The 20,509-nt window shown below is 46.7% G+C and overlaps 1 protein-coding gene across 7 annotated transcripts in view; it reads right to left on the reverse strand.

Moving 5' to 3' along the window:
* Positions 1 to 19,681, reverse strand: part of KLHL3 (kelch like family member 3) — a 45,947-nt gene extending 26,266 nt beyond the window's left edge. The window contains exons 1-4 of one of the 7 annotated variants that reach the window (XM_068205793.1): positions 19,523 to 19,681; positions 10,700 to 10,816; positions 7,609 to 7,715; positions 2,381 to 2,502 (exon numbers count right to left, since the gene is read on the reverse strand). In XM_068205793.1, coding sequence (XP_068061894.1) covers positions 2,381 to 2,502; positions 7,609 to 7,715; positions 10,700 to 10,816; positions 19,523 to 19,572 — 396 coding nt within the window. In that variant the 5' untranslated portion in view covers positions 19,573 to 19,681. Of the gene's footprint in view, positions 1 to 2,380; positions 2,503 to 7,608; positions 7,716 to 10,699; positions 10,817 to 10,922; positions 11,770 to 18,467; positions 18,617 to 19,522 lie in introns of those variants that run through there. The other 6 variants (XM_068205794.1, XM_068205795.1, XM_068205797.1 and 3 more) reach the window with 6 other exon arrangements.
* Between the last annotated feature and the right edge of the window lie 828 nt (positions 19,682 to 20,509).

The following is a 20,509-nucleotide window of genomic DNA, read 5'->3' on the forward strand; positions in this document are numbered from 1 at the left end:
GATGGATGGATGGAGGGAGGGATGGAGGGAGGGAGGGAGGGAGGGAGGGAGGGATGGAGGGAGGGATGGAGGGAGGGAGGGATGGAGGGATGGAGGGATGGGTGACCCAAAGCTGTGCAGCAGGAGGATGTGGTGATGCAAGGGACCAAACCTGCTCACTTCTAACACTGACACTGCTAATTCAGATGAGAGACTACAAGGAACTTAATTTTTGTTGTTTTTAGCCTTCACTTCATGTGAAACATTCCAATAAATCACAGAATATTCACTTCTGTAACCTTTTCTTCTTGTGGCTTAAGGTGAATATTAACCTGTTTATGGCATTTTGTTCAGAGTAAAACACCCAGGGACAGGATACAAATTTCTCTTTCTATTGGTTTCATAACACAATTATATTAAATTCCATGAAACATTTTCAGCATGAACACTTTAAACATGTAATAAAATTTAAACTAGTCAGTTAATCTTGCAGTAGATCAGCTTCATTTCTTAGCTTCTATGAATTAATTTACCTCTAGCCTGAAGAGTTAATCACAGAGTGGATATTGAAATAAATGCTGCAGTAAAAGGACCTGCTTTACTAGATTGGGGAAAAACACTTAGTATTCAAAACTTACATTTTTTAATCTTACTGTCTGAGAAATGAAAGCCAAAATGTAGCCAGGGATCTGCTTTAACTCCCTATAATCCCTGGGCCACAGAAGGCAGGCTTTGGTTATGTTTTACTAAAAAATATGGCTGTCTAGTTGCTCAGGAAAGGCAACACCTGACTTTGACAGACCTTCTGGGCAGGATGGGGCCGTCTCTCCAGCCTGCTCCAGCTCCCACAGCACTGCTCACACCCTGGTGCAGCTGGAGCACCAAACCTCTCCCCTGGGAAAGCAGCCAGGGTCACTGCCCGGGCCACATCCACAGCAGGCTCAGCAGATGGGATCCCAAGCTCTGCACATCCCACGTGCCAAGTGGGAGCTTCTGGAGCACCCAAGGCCCAGCAGCGTGGAAGGAAAGCACACCTTTCAAAAAGCACATGGATACAGCCTCCAAATTTCCCACAGCAACAGGGAAATTTCCAGCCTGAGGGTGTGCAAATGTCATTTCTCCTCCAGCAGTGGGAGATCCCAGAGGTGCAAGGAGCTCCACCCCAGTCCCCCACTGAGTGATGTGGTGCCAGCTCCTGATGACCCTGATGTGGGTCACACAGCAGACAGCCAGGCCAAGTGGGGTTTGAGTCCCAGCTCCTTTGCCATACAGCACCTTGAAGGTCTCTGCACTGATGGCTCTCAGCCTCACTGCAGGGCAATCAGGGCAACCAGCCTCCACACTCCTGCCAGCGTGACACTGCCAGGCTGAGAGCACACCAAACAGTCACGTTTGTAAAACCAGAGGGCAGAAGGGACAAGGAAAGGCCCCCACAGATTTCAGTCACGAGGGATGGCGAAGGGCTGCACTGCAAAGTGGGACTAGCTCAGGGGTTTGGCCAAGCTTCTGGACAGGGCAGCAAGAACCTGCACTCTGCCTGAGGGGTCAGAGCAGAAGAGCTCACAGCAAGAATCTCGTTTCAAGCAGAACCAGTCTAATTTTGCAGTCTAATTTTAATTAGGTCAACAAAACTCTCCCCAGCATCACTGACACAGACTTGCTCCCCTGGCAATGTCCAAGTCAAAGCGAGGAAGACAACAGGCTCAAACTGCCACTTGCAAACAAAACCAGACCAACTGAAAAGCACGTCCACACACAAGCTCTCAGCATCCCTCCCAGACATCAGTGGCTAAGTGCAGAGCCTTTTTCTTACCACAAATACAAGCAGAGTCAAAGAAAGAGCTTTACCAGCAGCCACAGCCACGTGACACTGCAAAATACTCCTCCTGAGCACCTTGCTTTATTTGAAGGCTGCCTTTCAATTACTCTTTCCACTTCTGAACAAATATTTACCTCTCAGAAATTCAAGACAGAGCACACACCACAAAAAGGAAGAATGTCCTCATTTGAACAACATATTCCACTCAAAGCTCTGTGAAACAACTCAAACTACCCAGAAGAATTTAAAAACTAACAGCCACATTCCTCTGCCATGGCCTTAAAACATTTGACTCACTGCTTGTTTGAATGTATTCTGACCTTCGACAGACTGACCCACAAGTCAGCACAGCTTCTTGGAAGGCAGATGCCTGCTCTCGTTATAACAGCTCCACACAAAAGCCAAATGCAACATGACTTAAGCGTGGGGAAAGCACTAAAGTGCCTCAAGACTAAACAGAGGCTGGAAGCAGCTCTTTTCCTTCCTGAAGCCTGAGGAGATCCCTCACCCCCGAAGAACCTGTGCCTTTGAGTTCCAAGCCTTCCACCCGGCTTTCCACAGGAGCTGCTGAAGCAGACCCACCTGCACATTCTCTTCCGTGACCTCGATCTCAGCGGTGTAGATGTAATCAATCAGCTTCCTCAGGGTCTGCCCATCCACGTCTTTTATCTCAATCTTCTTGGCCTTACTTTCAGACATGTCTCCTGAAATTCATTTCAAAAGGACAGTTACAGTTTGCTCTGCAGGACCTTGCTCCCCACACATCCAGCACATTCTCCTGGTGTCCGACTACAAGACTGCCTGGCACTATCCCTCACCATTGAAGAACCACCAGTGACACTCCCAGAAACCTCCCAATGCCACCTAAGAAGCAACTCAGGGTTGAGGACACTGGTGTAAAACAACATAAATCAATAAATGCAAAAAATTCAGTTTCTTGACAGAAAAAAACCTGCCATGGTTCAACTGCATTCAAACAAATATAAGAGCTAAAAATAAACCCCCAGTATGTCCCTTAATCATAGACTCAAAGAGACTGTGGATGTGCCTCACAAAGGCCTTTGAGAAATAAATTTTTATATCTATTTATTAAAAATATATTTATTTTTTAAATATATATACATATGGATAGAATGAATATGAATGAGTATTAATTAATATGTTGCAACAGCTACATGAGGGTATTTTTTTTGTATACCCTACATTAAAAGCAATGCAGTGTTATTCTCTTTCTTTAGAAAGAAGCTAAAACCTGCTCAGAAAAACAAGCACACAGGCCAGCAGTTACACCCAGCACGCAGAAGCTTGTCTCCTAAATTACCCTGCTGTAAGCTATCCATCACTTACACCTTGTGCAAAGCATCCACACAGAAAGATGCAGTTCTCATCTCTCACCTTCCCAACCTCACACCTTTGGATCCAAAGTGAATCCCTTCCCCAAACCCCTAACTCAAAACCACGTGGAACTAGAGCAATCATTTCCTCCCTGAATACACAAGTAAAGCCCCATAGCTCTAAGAGCCTATTCACGACCCAGAGCTTTATGCACACCTCCACACTCCCTGTGCAACAGGAGCACATCAGAGGAACAAAAACATGCAGTGGGGAGGAGAAAGGACTCCCCACGGCCCTTCCAGCATCCCCACACATGGTGACCTCACCCAGGAGTTAATCACCAGGATCTCCACAGAAAAGAAAGAACAAACTCCCAAGTGGAAAGAAAATGATAGGCGGAAAAACAAAGCTAAACAAAGGAGAGCATGAAGAAATGTCAATTCTTAAACCTGGGCATGAATAATCACTACTCTCAGAAATCCGGTGACTCAGTACTGCTGTGGGATTAAGTGGAAAAATATTTCCTGCAGCCTCTAGAAGTAATTACAGCCTACACCTCCGTGCAGCATTCCACAGGACATGGCCAGGCACAGTAAGTGCACAGCAGAGTCAGATGCTAAAGAGGGCCCAAGCTTGAGCAAAACCTGGATCCTGCTAATTGAACTTTGCTGACTTTCCTTATGTGAATAAGGAGGTAAATAATAGGAGTGGGGTGGGACCATGAGTGTTAGAACAGTCAACAACGTCCCAAGAACTGAAATAATATTTGCTCCAAATTCAATTTTAAAAACTGAATTATAAAATGTTATTCAGAGAAGCTCATGAATACAAATCTACCAGTACAAAGGGATAAATGACCTACATTTGGGAGGCCTTCAAAGCAGGTAGGACTTTTTAATTGACAAAATGTCATCTTCACACACTTCCTCCCCCTAAAAACCCCAAACATCTCCAGAGATGAAAGGGTGCTTCTGAGGACAGCCCAGCCCCCATCAGCCCTGTGGTGCTGGAGGTGCCTGTAAGGTGTAAGGGATTCACCCAGTGAACCCCCCTGCATGGGGAGGGCGAGTGGGGCCCCAGCCCTGCAGGACCCTCGCGGTGGGGAGGGGCTCGGCCACACACACCCAGAGATCGATGCAGAAATAGCTTGGAGGGACCAACCTGATAACATCATCTGTCGTGGTGGCATCCATGTGGCACAAGCAACAAAAATAAAAGTTGTGTGGGCTTCCCCACCCACCAGCAAGCTGCCAGCCCTGCACACTAACAGCTTCCACTGGCTCTGCTGCGGGACCAGCCCAGGCACCTCCGGGAGGGAGGCTGTGTGCCGTGCCCACAGCAGGACAGGATCCCACTGGAGTCATCCCGCCCCTCCCACCTGTCACAGAGGAGACAAGTCTCCAGTGCTGTGGAATGGGGAAGAGCCTGGAGGCACCGCAAGTGAACCAAGGCAGGGGTTGGTGCAGACCAGGAGCAGGCAACAGGCTGCCCCTTCCTCCAAGCACAGACCCAGGGCAAGCCTCTGGAGCAGCCTGTGGGCAGCTGAGTGCATCTCATCTCACATCACTTCAGAAGAAAAACCTACACCTTAAACCCCACAAAACGAAATTTCTAGGGCGTCTTTCATAAGTCAGACTCCAGCTCTACCTGATACCTTAATTACAGAATAATTCAATCACTAGCATCTCTCCCACGTGAGAAAGGGCTGCCTTGCACATGGCACTGCACAGACACGTCCCTGCACTGCTGCAGCCAGGCAGACACAAGGGACGAGGTGAGAGGGAGCAAAGGCAGGCAGAACAGGCAGGGTGGCTCTGAGCAGACCTCTGTAGGGGACAGACTTAGCAGACACAGCCCCTCATGGAGGCATTCCTTTCCTGCACCACACTCAACACCCAGCAGTGCCTTTTCCACTCCCCTCTGCTCATCAGGGCAAGAAGAGAGCAGAGCTCTGTTTTGTCACAAGACAAACCACTCTCCAAACTGCAGCAGCCCACAGTGCTGTGTTTACCCAGAGCAGCAGCCTGCTCTGCTCCTACACATTGCATTTCCCAGTGCAAAGCCACAGCTTTGGCTGTTCCCTAAGTCACAGATGTGCTGAGGGAGCATATGAGTGCATTGGATAGCAAAACCACAGCCTCTCACACATGGGGTGAGTGCTTTGAAGCAGCACATAAGTCCTGCAAGGGAGGTTTCTGCTTCCTCCTTCAGCACTTCCAAAATTCCTAAGGTATCTGACAGGAGCAGTCCTAGCAGTGTCACTGGAGTATTTGTTACCCTTTCTGAAATGATTGTGTTTTCTTCTAAATGGACAGAAATTACTGTCCCAAATCATCCCCACAGAATAGTGCCAACAAGGACCAGCATCCAAAATGCTCTAGAAAGCCAGCATGGAAAGGGACACTCAGGAAGAGCTGGTCCCAGCTCTCCTTCAACAGTGGAAGATACAAATGGAAAATGTGCCTACCCATTTTCAGACTTTCCAGGAATACTTCAAAGAGGAATGGCTAACCAGAGGACACACATGGCTTAGGAAAGACCCCAGGGTCATCACAAGGTCATTCATGGCTCCAAAGTCAGGGCAGCTGACAGAGACAGAGCCTGCAGAGCAAGCAGTGGTGAAGGTGGATGAGCTGTGGGTCCCAGTGTGGTTCCCACTGCTCACAGCTCCACACTGATCACTCACTACTTACTCATTGCTGGCACTGCTGGGGGACCCCTCCAGTGGGAATTCAGTGTGCACAGTGCAGCTGAACCGGCCCTTGGCTCTATCACTGCTGTGCGGTGCAAAAAACCAAGTTAAACAACCAGCTCGTGCTGAAGGTGTGATTTTAAACTGTCCCCTTGCAGGGAGTGAACCCCCGTGCAGCTGGAAGGAGATCACACACTCTGTCTTCATGAGATCCAGACCTTAGGAATTTGGAGATAGCTAGACTGAAAGCAAAGGGAGAGCTGGTCTTTGCCTGACCCTCTGCCCCTGGGGACTTGTCAGGGGGAGGGGACAGGCGGCTGCCCAGGCTGTCACCCAGCCCAGGGGAGCTCCGGAGCCAGCCACATGATGGGTTAGCTGATTACTGTTTAACCCACAGAGTGAGGGATTACACGGCCCAGAGAATTCCTGCATGGAAACATGAGCAGCCCTGCACCAGCACCTTCCCGCTCAGATGACCTCTAAGGATCAGAGGGTTTTTCCAAGGGTTTTTCTTTATTAAACTCTTCACCAGGGACGAGCATCACAAGTTGTGCTCGAGGTGCCCTCACACACAGCTGCTTCTGAGCAGCGCTTGCTCCTCTGCCTCACCACTGCAGACAGTACCAGCTGCAGGGTGCAGCACCCCAGCAAACACAAATGCTCCCCACCTTAGCTCACCACACTGATAAAGCCACCATGGGGAGTGTCACATCTTGCCTCACATTTTACACCTGAGGTTTTCCCCCCACTTCCATCACAGAAGGGAAAAAAGCTTCACTTCACTTAACGACAAGGTCTTTCCTGAGAAATGCTGCATTCTGCTTCCAACAAAATGAATTAAACTAGGTCTAATCTCAAGGCTTTTAAAAAGAAGAAACAAGGCCCAGACCACAAGCAAATGAACATGAAATATGGAAAAAACCCTGAATCTCATTTATGTTGGAGCTCAGGGGCAGTAAAAACCATTCCCTGGGGTGTACAATCATTTTCTTTGTATTTGTCAGTTCCTATCCTGGAAATGAGGGCAAAGAAAGGGAAGGAAGCTCAGGAGTTTCTGACCACACTAATTTTACTAGAATGACTTAAATAAGCTGCTCACTCCCCTCCTTCAGGACTGACCTAGCTTTCTTGGGTTGTTTTTTTTTTTTTGCTGACCCATCTGGGCACAGCCTTTGAAGGGCACCTGCTCCAGGGATCAGGTGATCAGAGCAGGAATTTTGTCCTCTTCTTCCCTTCTGTCATTACCAAAACACACTGGACTGCAGCAACTCCTCCTGTTAAAAAGCTGGGCTGCTAAAACACACTGGGATCAAGAGAACAACGGTGTTATTTCAGGCAGCAGAAAAAAGTGCCATGGGAGATTAAACATCTGTGGCTGCCAAATCAGTATCGGCAGGACTGAGCCTTGAAACTACAACTCCTGTGCCAGCAACTCCTTTGATGTGCACCATGAACATTTAGGGCACTGAACACGTGCTCAATGGTAATGTTTTCATGATCCAAGGTCTTGTTAGGGAAAAAACAATTAACCCATAAAGCAGTGAGCCAAATCCATAGTAACCTCACAGTGCCCCACATGCTATCTACTCACCCCACAGGAATTAGTCAAGGATGACCAGCATCATCCATCAAGCACAGCAAACTGCAGACCCATCTGTGCCCCTTCTCTCTCAAGGAAACCCTCTCCAGCCTGTGCTGCAGCTCCTGACAGAGACACAGCCCGAGGGCTGGGGACAGCAATGGCCCGTTCAGCCCAAGCACTGTCCTGTGTGACAAGCAGTACCTGTAAACATGGCACAAAAATAAGGGCTGCAGGCTGCCAGCACCACCCGGTGAGCTTCCATCTCCACCGTTTCGGCCACAATCACCACATCACACAGGAGCCGCTTGCTGGGAAAACACCAGAAAAGACAAAGATCATTTCAAAATTCCCTGTCAGGCAAAAAGCTACATCACTACAGCCCAAAAAAGTAGAAGAACCACCATTACAGACACAGCACCTGAGCTTCTGCCAAATCCCAGGGGAAGGTCCTCTAATCCTTCAGTACCAGCTCCTATCACTGTTTGCCTACAAAGTAAAGCCTGAATCCTCCTGAGGCTGCAGCCCTGCCTGTGCTTCTGCTTTCCCCAGGGAAAAAAAAACCTGGAAGCCAAACAAGGCATACATGCTGCTCAAAGAACAAAGGGTAAGCAGCTCCCTCACCTCTCAAACAAGCAGGACTTGGAGGAGGCACAGAAGAGCTTAAGGATTTGGGCACTACCTGAGGCCAGGCTCTAGTAGATCCATAAGACAAGAAATAGCCATGCAAGGAACACCAGCATCACTTCTGTCTTTCCACAGGGAAAAGGTGGATTGGAAAATGAAGTGATTTCTGTACTTCCTTCCATGCTTTTCACTAAAGAAAGTGGCAACCAAAATATGTCCTGGCACTGTTAGGTGCAGAGGCTGCCTGAGGCATCTGCCAGAGCAGAGGTATCAATCACTGGAGTTTACCCATGGGCCTGAGGACGTCATTTACCTCATGAATTAGTCTGGAATTAAGAGTCACTGGGATAAAGAATGGGGTTCCAGACAGCAACCAAAAAAAAAAACCTTCTAAGCTCCCCCACTGACTCATTGCAGAGCTTTGGAAAAGTCACTTCATTAACGAGTGACCTTTTCTACTCACCCCACGTATGTCCTTTGAGGATTCATTAGTTAATGTTTGCACAGAGCTTCGCAGATGCCGACAGCAAGAAGTGCTCAGCCTCCCAATAAGTTGGTTTAAGATGCTTAAGCATACAAATGCAAACTAAGGGTGTTCGTTTCAAATGTCAAGCCCAAAAAAGGATCAGTGCCTTTAAATCTTGATGTTGCCTTCTCTTTGGAAATACTTATCTCCACACTGAACTTTGTCTTTAGGAAACTGCATTATCAAATAAACATACGCTGAGCTTCTAATGGACCAGCTATGACTCTTCTTCTCCATATACTGAAATATGTGAAAAAACAGCTGTGAAATGGAGGGTTATAGTTGGAAAACAGGAAGAAAGTAGGAACTGGCAGTCTGTACCCTACATTCATTCCTGTTTGGAAGGGGGGAAGGGCAATAAGGGAAATGCTTTAAGAGCCTCCTAATGGAAGCTTCCTTATTTCTTTTAGCTTCTGTAGAAGGTGCTCTGTACAATTCCACTTTGGGCTATAGTAATCTAAAGTACCACTCATAAAATTAATTTCACCTACATTTGCCATCTAAAAGCCTAAGTGGCACTTAGGGCCATGGTTTAGTGGTGGCCTTGGAAGTGCTGGGTTAAGGATTGGACTTAATGATCTTTTCCAACCTAAAGAATTCCGTGATTAGTATAGGTTATCAGTATAGGTTATTCCATAGTATATAAGCTAAAGGCTTAGCATGATTTTTCTAGACCCTCTGAATGAGATTTCTGGATGCATGTGAAGGAAGAAACTATTATTCAAGGCATCAATTAACACTGATTGCTGACAGCTAAACAGATCCCAAGCTCAGTGCACATTCAAGAGATGTGAAAACTGTATATTCCACAACAGCAACAGGAGCCAACAAAAAAAACCCCAGTACCCAGAAGATGAAAACATCATACAGGTGCTTAATGCCAGCTTTCATTCTTCTATATTTCATCTGTTTAGTATTGCCCAAGATACCTAACCACAGTCACTAAGAACCATTGTCTGTCTCCAGTTGTTCCCACTCTGCTTCAATTAACAAAGGAATAACAGTAGCACAATAGGTTTCTGAATATAGCTGCACAAAACTTCAGTTTCAGATCCTTTGCTTTCAGTACAAAGAAAGGACCAGAAGGCTGCCAGTTAAAAGTAGTAAAAAAAAAAAAATTACAACATACCCTGCTTCATATAATAGTTACAATATTTCCATTTTGTTCCTATGCAACAGAGAATCACTGTCAGATATCTGTGGAAGGAAACATTTCCAATCCTTCTCCACACTAGAAAAGTGTGTATTAGGAAAGTACTTAATCCATGGAGAGTAAGTAGCTATTACAGCATCTTTTGATTACTTGGAGTGTGCAGAAGAGCAAAGGGTGTTACCTGCTTTCATCACACCCCCTCAACAGTTAGGGAGCACATACATTCATGTGTGTGATACACATACTTTCCATATTCTTTTTAAAACTAGAAGGGTGAAAAGTCTAATGAATTAGTCAGAGAAATGCTTACTGAACTTCTGTCTCGTTTGTGGGATAACAGCCACCAAGAAACAATTCAGGCTGAACCACTGCCACCACACTGTTGATGTGATGACAGCAGTTTTCACAGATATTTTTTCAGCCTCTGTTCTCCCTGTTCCCACACAGCTATGTAAAAACCAAGGTGTTCTCTTTTAACTAATATGAGGATTTTTCAATTTACAAGAAGAGAGCTGACATTCTTCCTGAGTACTTGCTTTTTTTTTTCCACCCCTTATTTTGGAGTGCTAAGCCCAGACTGAGTGATGCTGCTAGTTAAAGAGACTAAGAGCAGTACATTAATAATCTTTGCTCTGTAATTATGTGTAGGTGTCTAAGTGTCTGTAATGTTCTATTATTGAGTTTCAGACCCTTATCTCAGTTAAGAACATAGTTTACAGCTGAATTTGTTGTAAGTAATGGAAAAGTCTAAATGAATTATCATCTGTAAATGAAGGCTATGGCTCAGATAATGTTTTTGGGAAGACAGAGTTCTGAGACTGAGGAGAGCAGCCCACCACAAAATGACTATATTTTAGCTCCCTATTTGAGATTAATCCTCTACATGCAACCATTAGGTGTAATAAAAATGGCACAGACAATTTTCTACGTCTCTAAATCAGCATAATTCTGCTAAACCACAGAGGGTGCCCAGTAAGTCAAAAGTGTACCTCCGTAATTCATTCATGACCTTGAAAGCCTTTCTCATGTGAGAGGGATTGACTGTCACTGTACGCTGGTCCTTTTCATCTTCAGCTGCCTCAGAGGAGCGGGAACTCTGCTTAATGCTAAAAACAGGGACAAAAAAAGGAGCAGAAAGTTTGATTCAATGGAACTTTAAAAAACAAGCACCCTAAAACTGCAGCACAGGGTATTAAGCATGGAGTTACTCACAAGTCAGTTAGTCAGTTTAGGTTCTCCACATGAAGCGCATCAAAAAATGCAGCTACTTCTGCATGGATGTTGAAAGCCAACTCAAGCCCACATTTCAGCCAGCAGGGAAGAAAAGAAAGAAGTGCCAAACACCTGAGGACAAAGCCCAGTCTTACAGGCTTCAGGCCAGGAAAGCAGTATAAGTTGAAATTCAAGCCAGAACATAATTGCTTCACTGAATAGAAATAGACTTCAGCACTGGGAACTATAAGAGTACCATGGATTTTTTTTTAACATTCGTACCAAGAAAAAGAAGTTTAGCCTTCAATGTCCCAGCTGAAAAAGGCAAGCACACAATACATGACTTGTATCTTCTTTAGAGGCAAGTAGAAAAGGGCTATTAAAGCTCCCTGCACAGCTTTCAAAGCTTTACTGAAGCTGCTTTCCATTTCAGAAATAGTCTATTTATTGCCACTGAAACATATGGAATGAATTATTAAACCTTCCTAGCAGAACCACCAGCTCCATAGGTAATGTCAAACCAGAGGCACTCAGCTACGTGCTGTGTTTAACCAGGCCAACAGGTGCCTAAGGCACATACGTGTCCTCATTACGTTGTTGGCAGCAATGGCTCTCTACACACAACTGACAGCGGGTCAATATCTCCACCTCCCTGATCTGAAAGCCTGTGAAGTCACTCGGAGCTAAAGGCTCCCACCTGAGAAAGGAGCAGCACTCTGAGGCAGGTCCCTGTTCTGCTCACCTCCATGGCTCACCCCTCAAACCCCTGGCAGGCAAAGGCAAACAAGACAAGTCAAGGAGGGTTGTCCATGTCTAAAGCCAGCTCCAAGACAATGGCAGATCTCAGGAGGCAACTCCATCGCCCCATGTGCCTGATTGGAGACCTTCTCAGAGCTTTTCCTTCCAAAGGACAGTCTCCCTCACCTTTGTCCCCTCCTCCCTACCACCTTTCTTAGTTGAGTTGGCATGATAAAAAAGCCTGAATTGGGCTAAACCAGCAGTCTGGACAACCCAGCATCCTGGCTCTCTGGTGACCAGAAGGTGGTGTCTGAAGAAGGGCACAGAGCAGGGAAGTGTGGAAGGATCCTTCCCAGAACACCCTGTCAGCTTCTGTCAAGGTGTGTATGGATGCACATATATACCTATATACAAGCACACTTACACACACTGACTTTCCCTCTGAAAAACACATCATTCACTATTTACAACCCCTGACAGTGTGAAGCCCTGGCTAACATTGCATCCTACCTGCTCCTGACCACTGGCTGTCACCATCACCACGTCCCTTGACACCACACAAAGCTCTCTGCCCCCCAACAATCTTTGGTGGGCTGCACTCTCCTTCCTCAAGAAGCAAGAGGCTGAGCAGCAGCCTGGCTGCACACAGTTCAAATCCATGCCTGCATACAGAGCAGCCTCCAGCTTTGTGCCCGAGACAAAGGTTAATGCCAAAAACCAGCCACGTCCAATTCTTTCACTTTGCTGAGCGAGTGAAATATTTTCAGTCATAAGTGAAGCCACAAGGCTGAGCTGTACATCACTCAGCATGTGCCAGTGAAGGACAGAACTTCCCAAACACCATTACAGTCACCATCCAATTAGCTTAGTATGGCTGGATTAAAATAAGAAAATTCAGAAAGGAGAATACCTCGTGTTAAGTGTCCAGTATTCAAGGGACTGGTACCAGGCAACGACACAAACAGCTTTTCTAACCCTGAGGAAAGCTAAACTCATTCTGTGCCACACGAACTGCCAGAGGTGTTCATGGCCATGGAGCTGTGCTGGCACTTGGCTCTTCCCCAGCTCTGCACACTCCAGTGAAGAAGCCTCCTTGCTCTCCTTGCTCCAGGGACATGGCCAAATCCACCTCAGTGCTGTGTCTATCACCTCAGTGCTGTGTCTATCAAAAGCCTTCATTGAAACTTTAGGCCAGGTGACCACAGCTTTCAACACCCCAGCATAAACTCTTGATTTTTAAACAGCTAAACCTGGCCATGTAGTATGATTGAGCCAAGAAGGGAAAAAAAAGGCTCAGGAAGTGCAAGTGACTTCATGGAGCCTTCAGGCTCCAAAGCTGGAACACGTACAGGAAGTAAGCAAAGTAAAGAAAAAAGAAAAAAAAAAAATTAAAAAGAAAGTGAAACCAAAAGGGAGCATCAGGGAGAGCCACTCCCATTGTTCCCGGGTAGGACAGCTGGATGACCACTGGACACTGCCCTGGGCAGCCTCACAGACACCTCACGGATCCAAAACCAATCCATGCACACAGAAGTCATGGGGGCTCTTTAATAAGAACAAGCACACTGCTGAGATTTGTTTATTAGCTCTCCAGTGCCAGAGACCAAAGATGTTCAAACTTTTCTGCTGGCAAAAGATACAGTTCATAGAACACAGCAAGTTTCACTGAACACCAAAGTAAATGTCAGGTCCAATGTCAAGCTTTCATAAAGCCTCCACTGCACCAACATTTGTCTGTGTATTTTAAAAGCAAAAAAACTTGCTTCAGGATTTTGGAAGAAGATCAATCCAGCTCTTCCTAAAAAGCAGGAAAGATAGGCTTTTAAAAAACATCCTAAGAGACATCCTCAGCTTAATTAAAAGGGGCAGATTTCAGAATTTGCCAAAGGCTCACCATGAGAAAATACTGCAGATTGTCTGGTTAAAAACTTATTTCAAAAAAGATCAAGATATGCTATTTAAAGTTTTTTCCAAGTGACTCATATCAAAAAAACTAATTTGAAGAATTAATGGCTAAGAGCCTTTAACTCATCTCTAAGATTCAGCTGGTAGCTGATTCAGCTACCATAGAATTGTGTTCCAGTAACAGACAGAGGATGATTTTATCTGGGAGAGATATTTTACACTTCCATGCACATACTCTCAGAGATCACTGACACATTTCCAACATAAAAATGCAAGAACCTGAATGCTCCAAGCAAATGCACCCTGACAAAAAGCAAAAGCAGCCCCGGAGAAGACCAAACCATTACATTTCACAGCCTTTTCTGAGATTTGTCCTGCCACGACGCTAACAATTATTACATTTATTACACTGTTGTTATTTTAATGGATTAAAGCAAAGGAGGAATAGGGTCCTCTGATCAAAGATACCAGCCAAGACCAACTGGACATGGTAGAGCCCCTGCACCCCATGACCACAGGGACATGGCCCCCACGTTTGCCAAGCTGATGTCCCACTACAGCAGCAGGACTCTGAGCCAGCTGCCAGGAGCAATTTGTTCTATTCCTGGGCTATCCGAGGCCGTGCACTGACTGAATGGACAAATGATTTAATTTCCCTGGGCCAGATGAACATCCTCTTTAGAGACACAGCAGTATGCTCCTAAAATGAGCAGAGAGGCTCTTAGTTTCACACAGTGCCAACCCCACTGCCCCCTCCTGCGTGGCCTTTCAATGATGTCCCCAAGTAGAAGAAATGAACCCCTATTTGAGAGTCCCCAATTAAGCCAGTGAAGCTAATCACCACCCCATTGACACTGTGTTCCTCCTTTCCAGGACCCCCTAGCAGAGCTGGGCTCAGGTTGCCAGGGTTCACAGCCCAGCTCCTGCCCAAGTGTGGCCACAACCCAGCTGACAGAAAGGTATTTTAAAAACCCATACCCCATCATTCTGCTGCCCGCGTGTATCAATTTTATAAAGTTGGGTTGCCTTAGTTACCAGCAATAATTACAGATGTCCTTGTAGATTGTGTGAAAGAATAAAAGCCTTCCTTAGAGATAAACTGTCCCCTGGCAAGATTATTGCTGTGCAGAGAGCTGGTAAACCCCAGGAACAAAAATCCCAGCTCTGCCAAATCCAATTCTAACACTGGATTTATGGGAGCCAGGAGTCCACCCTGAAGGAAGGGCAGATCTCAAATGCACTCTCCTTCAGAGCACAGAAGGGCAAGGTTCTGCTCATGTTTCTGGGACGACAGCCTCCAGGCTCAGCTCCTAACCCAACATGAACACCACGGAGGTCCCCCTCCACCAGGCTCTGTCACTGGGGAGGTGATGGGACACCAGACATGTCCAGCCCAGCCTCATCCCACTGTGCATCCCTGGAGGGTCTCTGGGAGCTGCTCTCCCCTCCTGCCTGAGCACCACAGGCTGAGCTCTGCTCTGCTCATTGGTCCCTAACACCGCAGAGCTTCAGCACCACAAGCTGGGCCAAAGACCCAGCTGGGCTCAGCGTCCTGCACGGGCAATCCAGCACCTCTGTAGCAGCTTCACACCCCTGGATTAACTTAAAAGTGCCTGCTAACCACAAATTTCCAAAGCCTGTGGAGCTTCTTTGGGGGATATGTAAGAATCATCACCAGCAAATTTTAATCTACAGTTTCTGAGAGGTTTGACATCACTCTGGTCTAAAAACCTGACAGATGCCTGATAGCAGTTAGTGGTCTTGAAAACTTTAATACTGCTACAAAAATCAGCTGAGACCAAAATTTGTCTTAGTTTTAGTCTAAGCACAATGAAAAATAATTTTACTTTAACTGGCCTAATTCTCTGTTTAGAATCAACACCCCAAATCGCAGGACTAATACATTATGCCCAATAGTTTTATTCCTCTATTCAGGCAGACACATTAAGGAAAACATGTCAGTGTAATGGCATAATTATAAAAATCTCAATTTCTGAATTTGTCTTTAGGTACATACAAAGACATTAAAAAAATTGTGACTGAAGGGATCCACATACTGAACTGGGTTTTGAGAGGATTTCAGAGAAATGCATTATCATTAAAACATATGGGAGGCAGTGAAATGGAAAGGATTATTTTTCTTTTAATAGCAGTATTATTTTCCTATTTCGTTGATTTTTTTCAGTGCCTAGATCAACATGGAGACGTTAGCTTAGGAAAACACACAATTGGCATACAGCAGATCCCTAAAAGGGTATTCATACCAAAGGAGACCTCAGGGGGAAAGAAGACTTTGGGAACTAGTGAGAAGAAAAGTCTTTGCTGACACTAATGGAAACAACACAAAATAACTCAAATATGACAATACTATTTGCTTTCAAAGACAAATATTGTATTTCTCAAACTGAATACCACAGACTACCTTCACTTAAATATAAAACCACAGGTGTTTTAATATTTTAACAAAAAAAATAACATTCCAGAGGGTTTTTTTCTATGCAAACTCAAAAACATCTTGCAAATTCAGAACCAGAGTATCATGACTAACTGTAAGCCTTATGCAATTTCTCCATAAAATAGAAGTGCCATCATTTTACTATCAGCACAGTAAAAGAAAAGCAGGACTCGGAAATACTTTATTGCCACGTGTGAATGTTTCAGGTTAAATCTCCCTTGCCCTCAGGTGCTTCTGCTCATGTGCAATGCCACGGGCACATGATACCACTGAACATCCTGGGTGTGCAAGTTAACAGGATATTTGAGTCTGGGCAGGCTCAGGACCAGAGTCAGAGGTGAAGTGAGCACCAACCACACGGATCCTCACCGACCACAGAAATGGAAAATGCAATAATATTAAAAACCAGGGGGAACTCTGCCATAAGGAAAGCCACCAAGTGTAAAATTTGAGGACCAATCTGCCCAACACAGATCTGAGTTGAAATGTGGGGCAAAAGCACAGCAACAAGCGCAGACCGAGCCCACGGTGCTCGCCCACCAAGGTCATTTTTGAACACCTCCTCCCAGGACTTGCTCCAAGCAGCCAAAGCAGCCTCAGCACAGCCCCACACACACCATGCCCTTTTGAACCAGAAAGCAGGTGAATATTTCCAGCTTTTCTTGCCAAGAGTCAAACACCACATCATTACTGCCCACACCAGTTCAGGACCACCTTCCTCTTCTCGAAAACTAGAAATGAAAGCAGCAATTTGGGTAATCATTCCTCACTTCCAGAGGCAGAGAACATGCTGATGGGGCTAGTCCTTCATGCCCTAAAACCAGATGGTCTGGAAAAAAAAGGGTAAGGTAAAACAGTCCAGGTATTTTCCAGTGGCTTTTTCACTGTTCTATCCACAGAAAAAGGTCTCCAATCAAAATGAGACCATTGCTGGTAGCCATAAAAAAAAAAGTAACAAACAACTGTGCCAAGGATGAGCCCAGCCTGGGGTATCAAAACAGCTCTGTTCCATTTCCTCAAACACAGGCTCATTTATACAAATAAAGAAAAAAAAAGAAAAAAAAAGAAAAAAAAACCACAAGAAAAGGAAATCCCATTCCATGAGCTGGCATCTAGCATGACAAAAACTAAGATCTCAAGTCCCTTGAAATTAATTAATATTTGAATTAATGTTCAGAGGTGACTGTTCACACCATTAAGAGAAGCAGAAGCCCTAGAATGAAAAATGTGGCAGGATGAAAGGTTTTGCACATTAAATACACAAACAATTGCAACTCTTGAGTCACAGAAGGGTAGGAAGCTGCCCTTTGGAGCTTGGAAAACAACTCCTACAGGCGGCTGTGAATGTTTTCCCTCAACAGAAGGAAGATTTCCAGAATTTGGGGGTTGACTCCAGCTTAATTTTCTAATGTATCATATTTAAACAAAACTCCTGTCAAGCCCTGATATTTAGTCTTACCAGCAGGTCAAGCCCCCTCTCTGTTCCCCCATCCCCGGCAAGGTCACCAGCACAAAAGGAAGCACTCAGCATATCCTGTTCTTAAAAAAATACTGTAAAAAAACCCAGACCAGTTTAATGTTTCGTTTGAAGAAGCACAAGTAGCTTCTAGTGTGCAAAAGGCACCTGACAGAGAGGAGTAATGAGGGCAGAGCCAAAACACTGAACATCTCTCTGGCATGCACGAGGTCCCTGCGCAGAATATTATCTTTTATGGGTTCAGTGGACATTAGGTCGACTCGGTAAACACTTCTTCACGCAGGTTGTGGAGCAAAACAGTTGCCTGGCAGGAAATAAAGTCTACACGGCCCGGCTACCATGCGAAGAAGGAGCGGGATCCCCTGCACTGCCCTAACACCGCACAGCGCCCGGCTTCCACGCACGCCGGCAGGAAAACCGACCCCAAAGGATCCACGGACGATGTGGGTTTTCACTCGTGACTCAGAAAAGCAGCAAACATCAGCTAGTCTGTCTTGAGCGGAATGCCGAAGTCGGCTGCCTGAGGTTCCAGGCGTAGGCAGGGCACTCACAAACCCAGCGCGTTGTGCCGGCGGGGCAGCTCTCCACCCCCCTGTCCTGCATCCCACCCCTCTGTCCGGCATCCCACCCCCCTGCCCGGCACCCCAGTCCCCTGCCCCGCACCTCCATTTTAGCGAACACCCCCCGACCTGCCTCCCTCACGTCCTTCATTATACCCCAAACACGTCCCACGGAAAGCCCTCCGCTGCCTCGGCGCGGGGCGAAGCCGCCTGTCACCATGACATTGCAACATCCACGAGCATCGCAGGCGCCCACGGCAGGAGGCATTCCTGCCGGCGGCGACCAGCGGGGGTCCCCGCAGCCGCGCCCCGCATTCCTGCGCACAGCCCCGCACGGCTCGCACCCCGGGGAAGGGCATCCCCATCCCGCAGCGCTCCGGGCGGACACAAAGGCTGGCGGCGGTACCCACCTCTCCTCCTCCATCGTGCGGGGCGGCGGCGGGGCCGGCTCAGCGCCCCGGGCCCGGCATGGCTGCGAGCGGCCGCCCCCGCCGCGGGCCGCTTCCTGCGGGAGCGGAGCGCTGCGTGCCGGGCGCGCCCGCTGCACCGACTGCCGCTGCCGCCGCCGCGCAGCCCCCTCCCCTCCCCTCTCCTCCCCTCCCCTCCTCGGCGGGGCTTGCGAGCGTCTCCGGGCAACGGCAGTACCGCCCCGCACCGCCCCGAGAGCGCCCTCCGCACCCCGGCCCCGGCGGGCGCCGCCGGCGCGGCCCCGTGCGGCAGCCAAATAGGTCAGGGCGGCCCCGAGCCGGCCCGGCCCCGAGCGGGACCCGCCGGCAGCGGGACGGGCAGCGCCGGCCCCGCGGGGCAGCTCCCGGGCCCGGCATCCATCCCTCCGCCCGCCCGCCGACCGCGCTGCCGCTGCCCGGGACTTGTCCTCCGTGCGGCCCGAGCTGCTTCAATCCCTGCGATCTGCGGACTGGACAAAAGTTTTGGTGGCTGAACATCCCCAGCGCCGAGGTGAAGCCCGCGCACGGGGCAGCGCAGGAGAGGAGCGGTGATGGTGAGGAAGGAGAGAGTCCCAGCCCTCCGAAGTCTCCCCACTCCCACCGCAGAAAGCGGGATCTTGCCTCCAGTTCCCCCATTTATCAAAGCCTTCCTGTCCTTTATGCAATCTATCTGGCCAAATACACCCTGCATAGGCAATATGGGTCCTTCTCCACTGCAGGTGGTTTTTAGCCTAAAGCACTGAACTAAATTACATTTGTCATTTCTATTCCAATTGATACAAATGCACAGAGTTCTACATAAATCTTTTCCCCCCTTCATTTTATTAAAAGATTATTTTCAGTTGTATTCTGCACCAGTGAGGCCTTAGAGGTTAATTGTATTAAAGACAAGAAACATTTGCCTTCTTCATTACTCATCCATTCACAAAATGTTCTTGTGCAAAAGGAAGAAATAACTAGAAGTATCAAGAGATTTCTCTTTGAAGATGCCATTTCATCTCTTTGGTAAATAAAATTACCTCACTCTTGTATATTTCTCCTCAGGCCATGTCCTCAGCCCAAGTTTCATGCATCTTTTTAAAACCTATCAGCAGTGATGAACAGATTCTATTGTGCCTTCCACAGGAGGGTTTCAAAAGCTTGTTGAGAATCTTAACTACTCATCACCCTAATTCTTCAGGTAAGAAAACTTAACACACCTGAAACTTAAAGGACTCTATCAAAGACACACGGGGATTGGGAGTCCTGCTATTTAAACACCATTTGGCAGCCTACCCATAAACAGAAGAAATACAGATAAAGCCATGAAGTCAAACCTCACACAGAATCCAGGTAAAATGCCTTCATTTTCCCTAGAGAATCCTGCTAAACTATCAGTTTAAAACATCCAGATCCTCGAGTACTTTCCCCATGTCCAGTCTTACACTATTGATGCACAACATGCAAAACTGCAAGACACAAGCTCAAAGCAAGAAAAAGGAACTATATAAAAATAGTAGAATTTACCTTGGAAATGAGGGCTGGAGCTTGTTTTTTCTGAGTAAATCCTCAGTAATCATAAAAAGTCCAGATACAAGAACAAGTCCTGAAACTGCTGCAAAGTGCCTGTGTATTTTTATTAACACAAAGTTTTTCAATAACAAAATACTAGGCTTTCACCTTAAAAATTTACATCTCACTCCAGTCAACCTGGGAGCTAAGCACCTAAATTGAATCCAACCTTCTTACATGCTTTGCCCCACAGGCTTGTGTACCACTGGATTCTGCAAATCCTGAAAGGTACAGTGACAGACAAGCAAAACTGAATAATCCTTGCTGGAGTGGGACAAAAGCATGTTCCAGTAATCAGAGATTATCTTTACAGCAGTCTTGCAAAATAATCATGATTTGGTAGCAACCCCAAGACAAAAACTTCTTGTTTGTTTTTAAGTGCAAAGATTGGTATCTTGATAAAGCACTCAGCTAAAAAGGAATTAGTGACACCTGATGGGTGGAATTTTTCCAGC

This window comes from Anomalospiza imberbis, chromosome 15 (assembly GCF_031753505.1).
Source record: "Anomalospiza imberbis isolate Cuckoo-Finch-1a 21T00152 chromosome 15, ASM3175350v1, whole genome shotgun sequence".
Lineage (NCBI taxonomy): Eukaryota > Metazoa > Chordata > Aves > Passeriformes > Viduidae > Anomalospiza > Anomalospiza imberbis.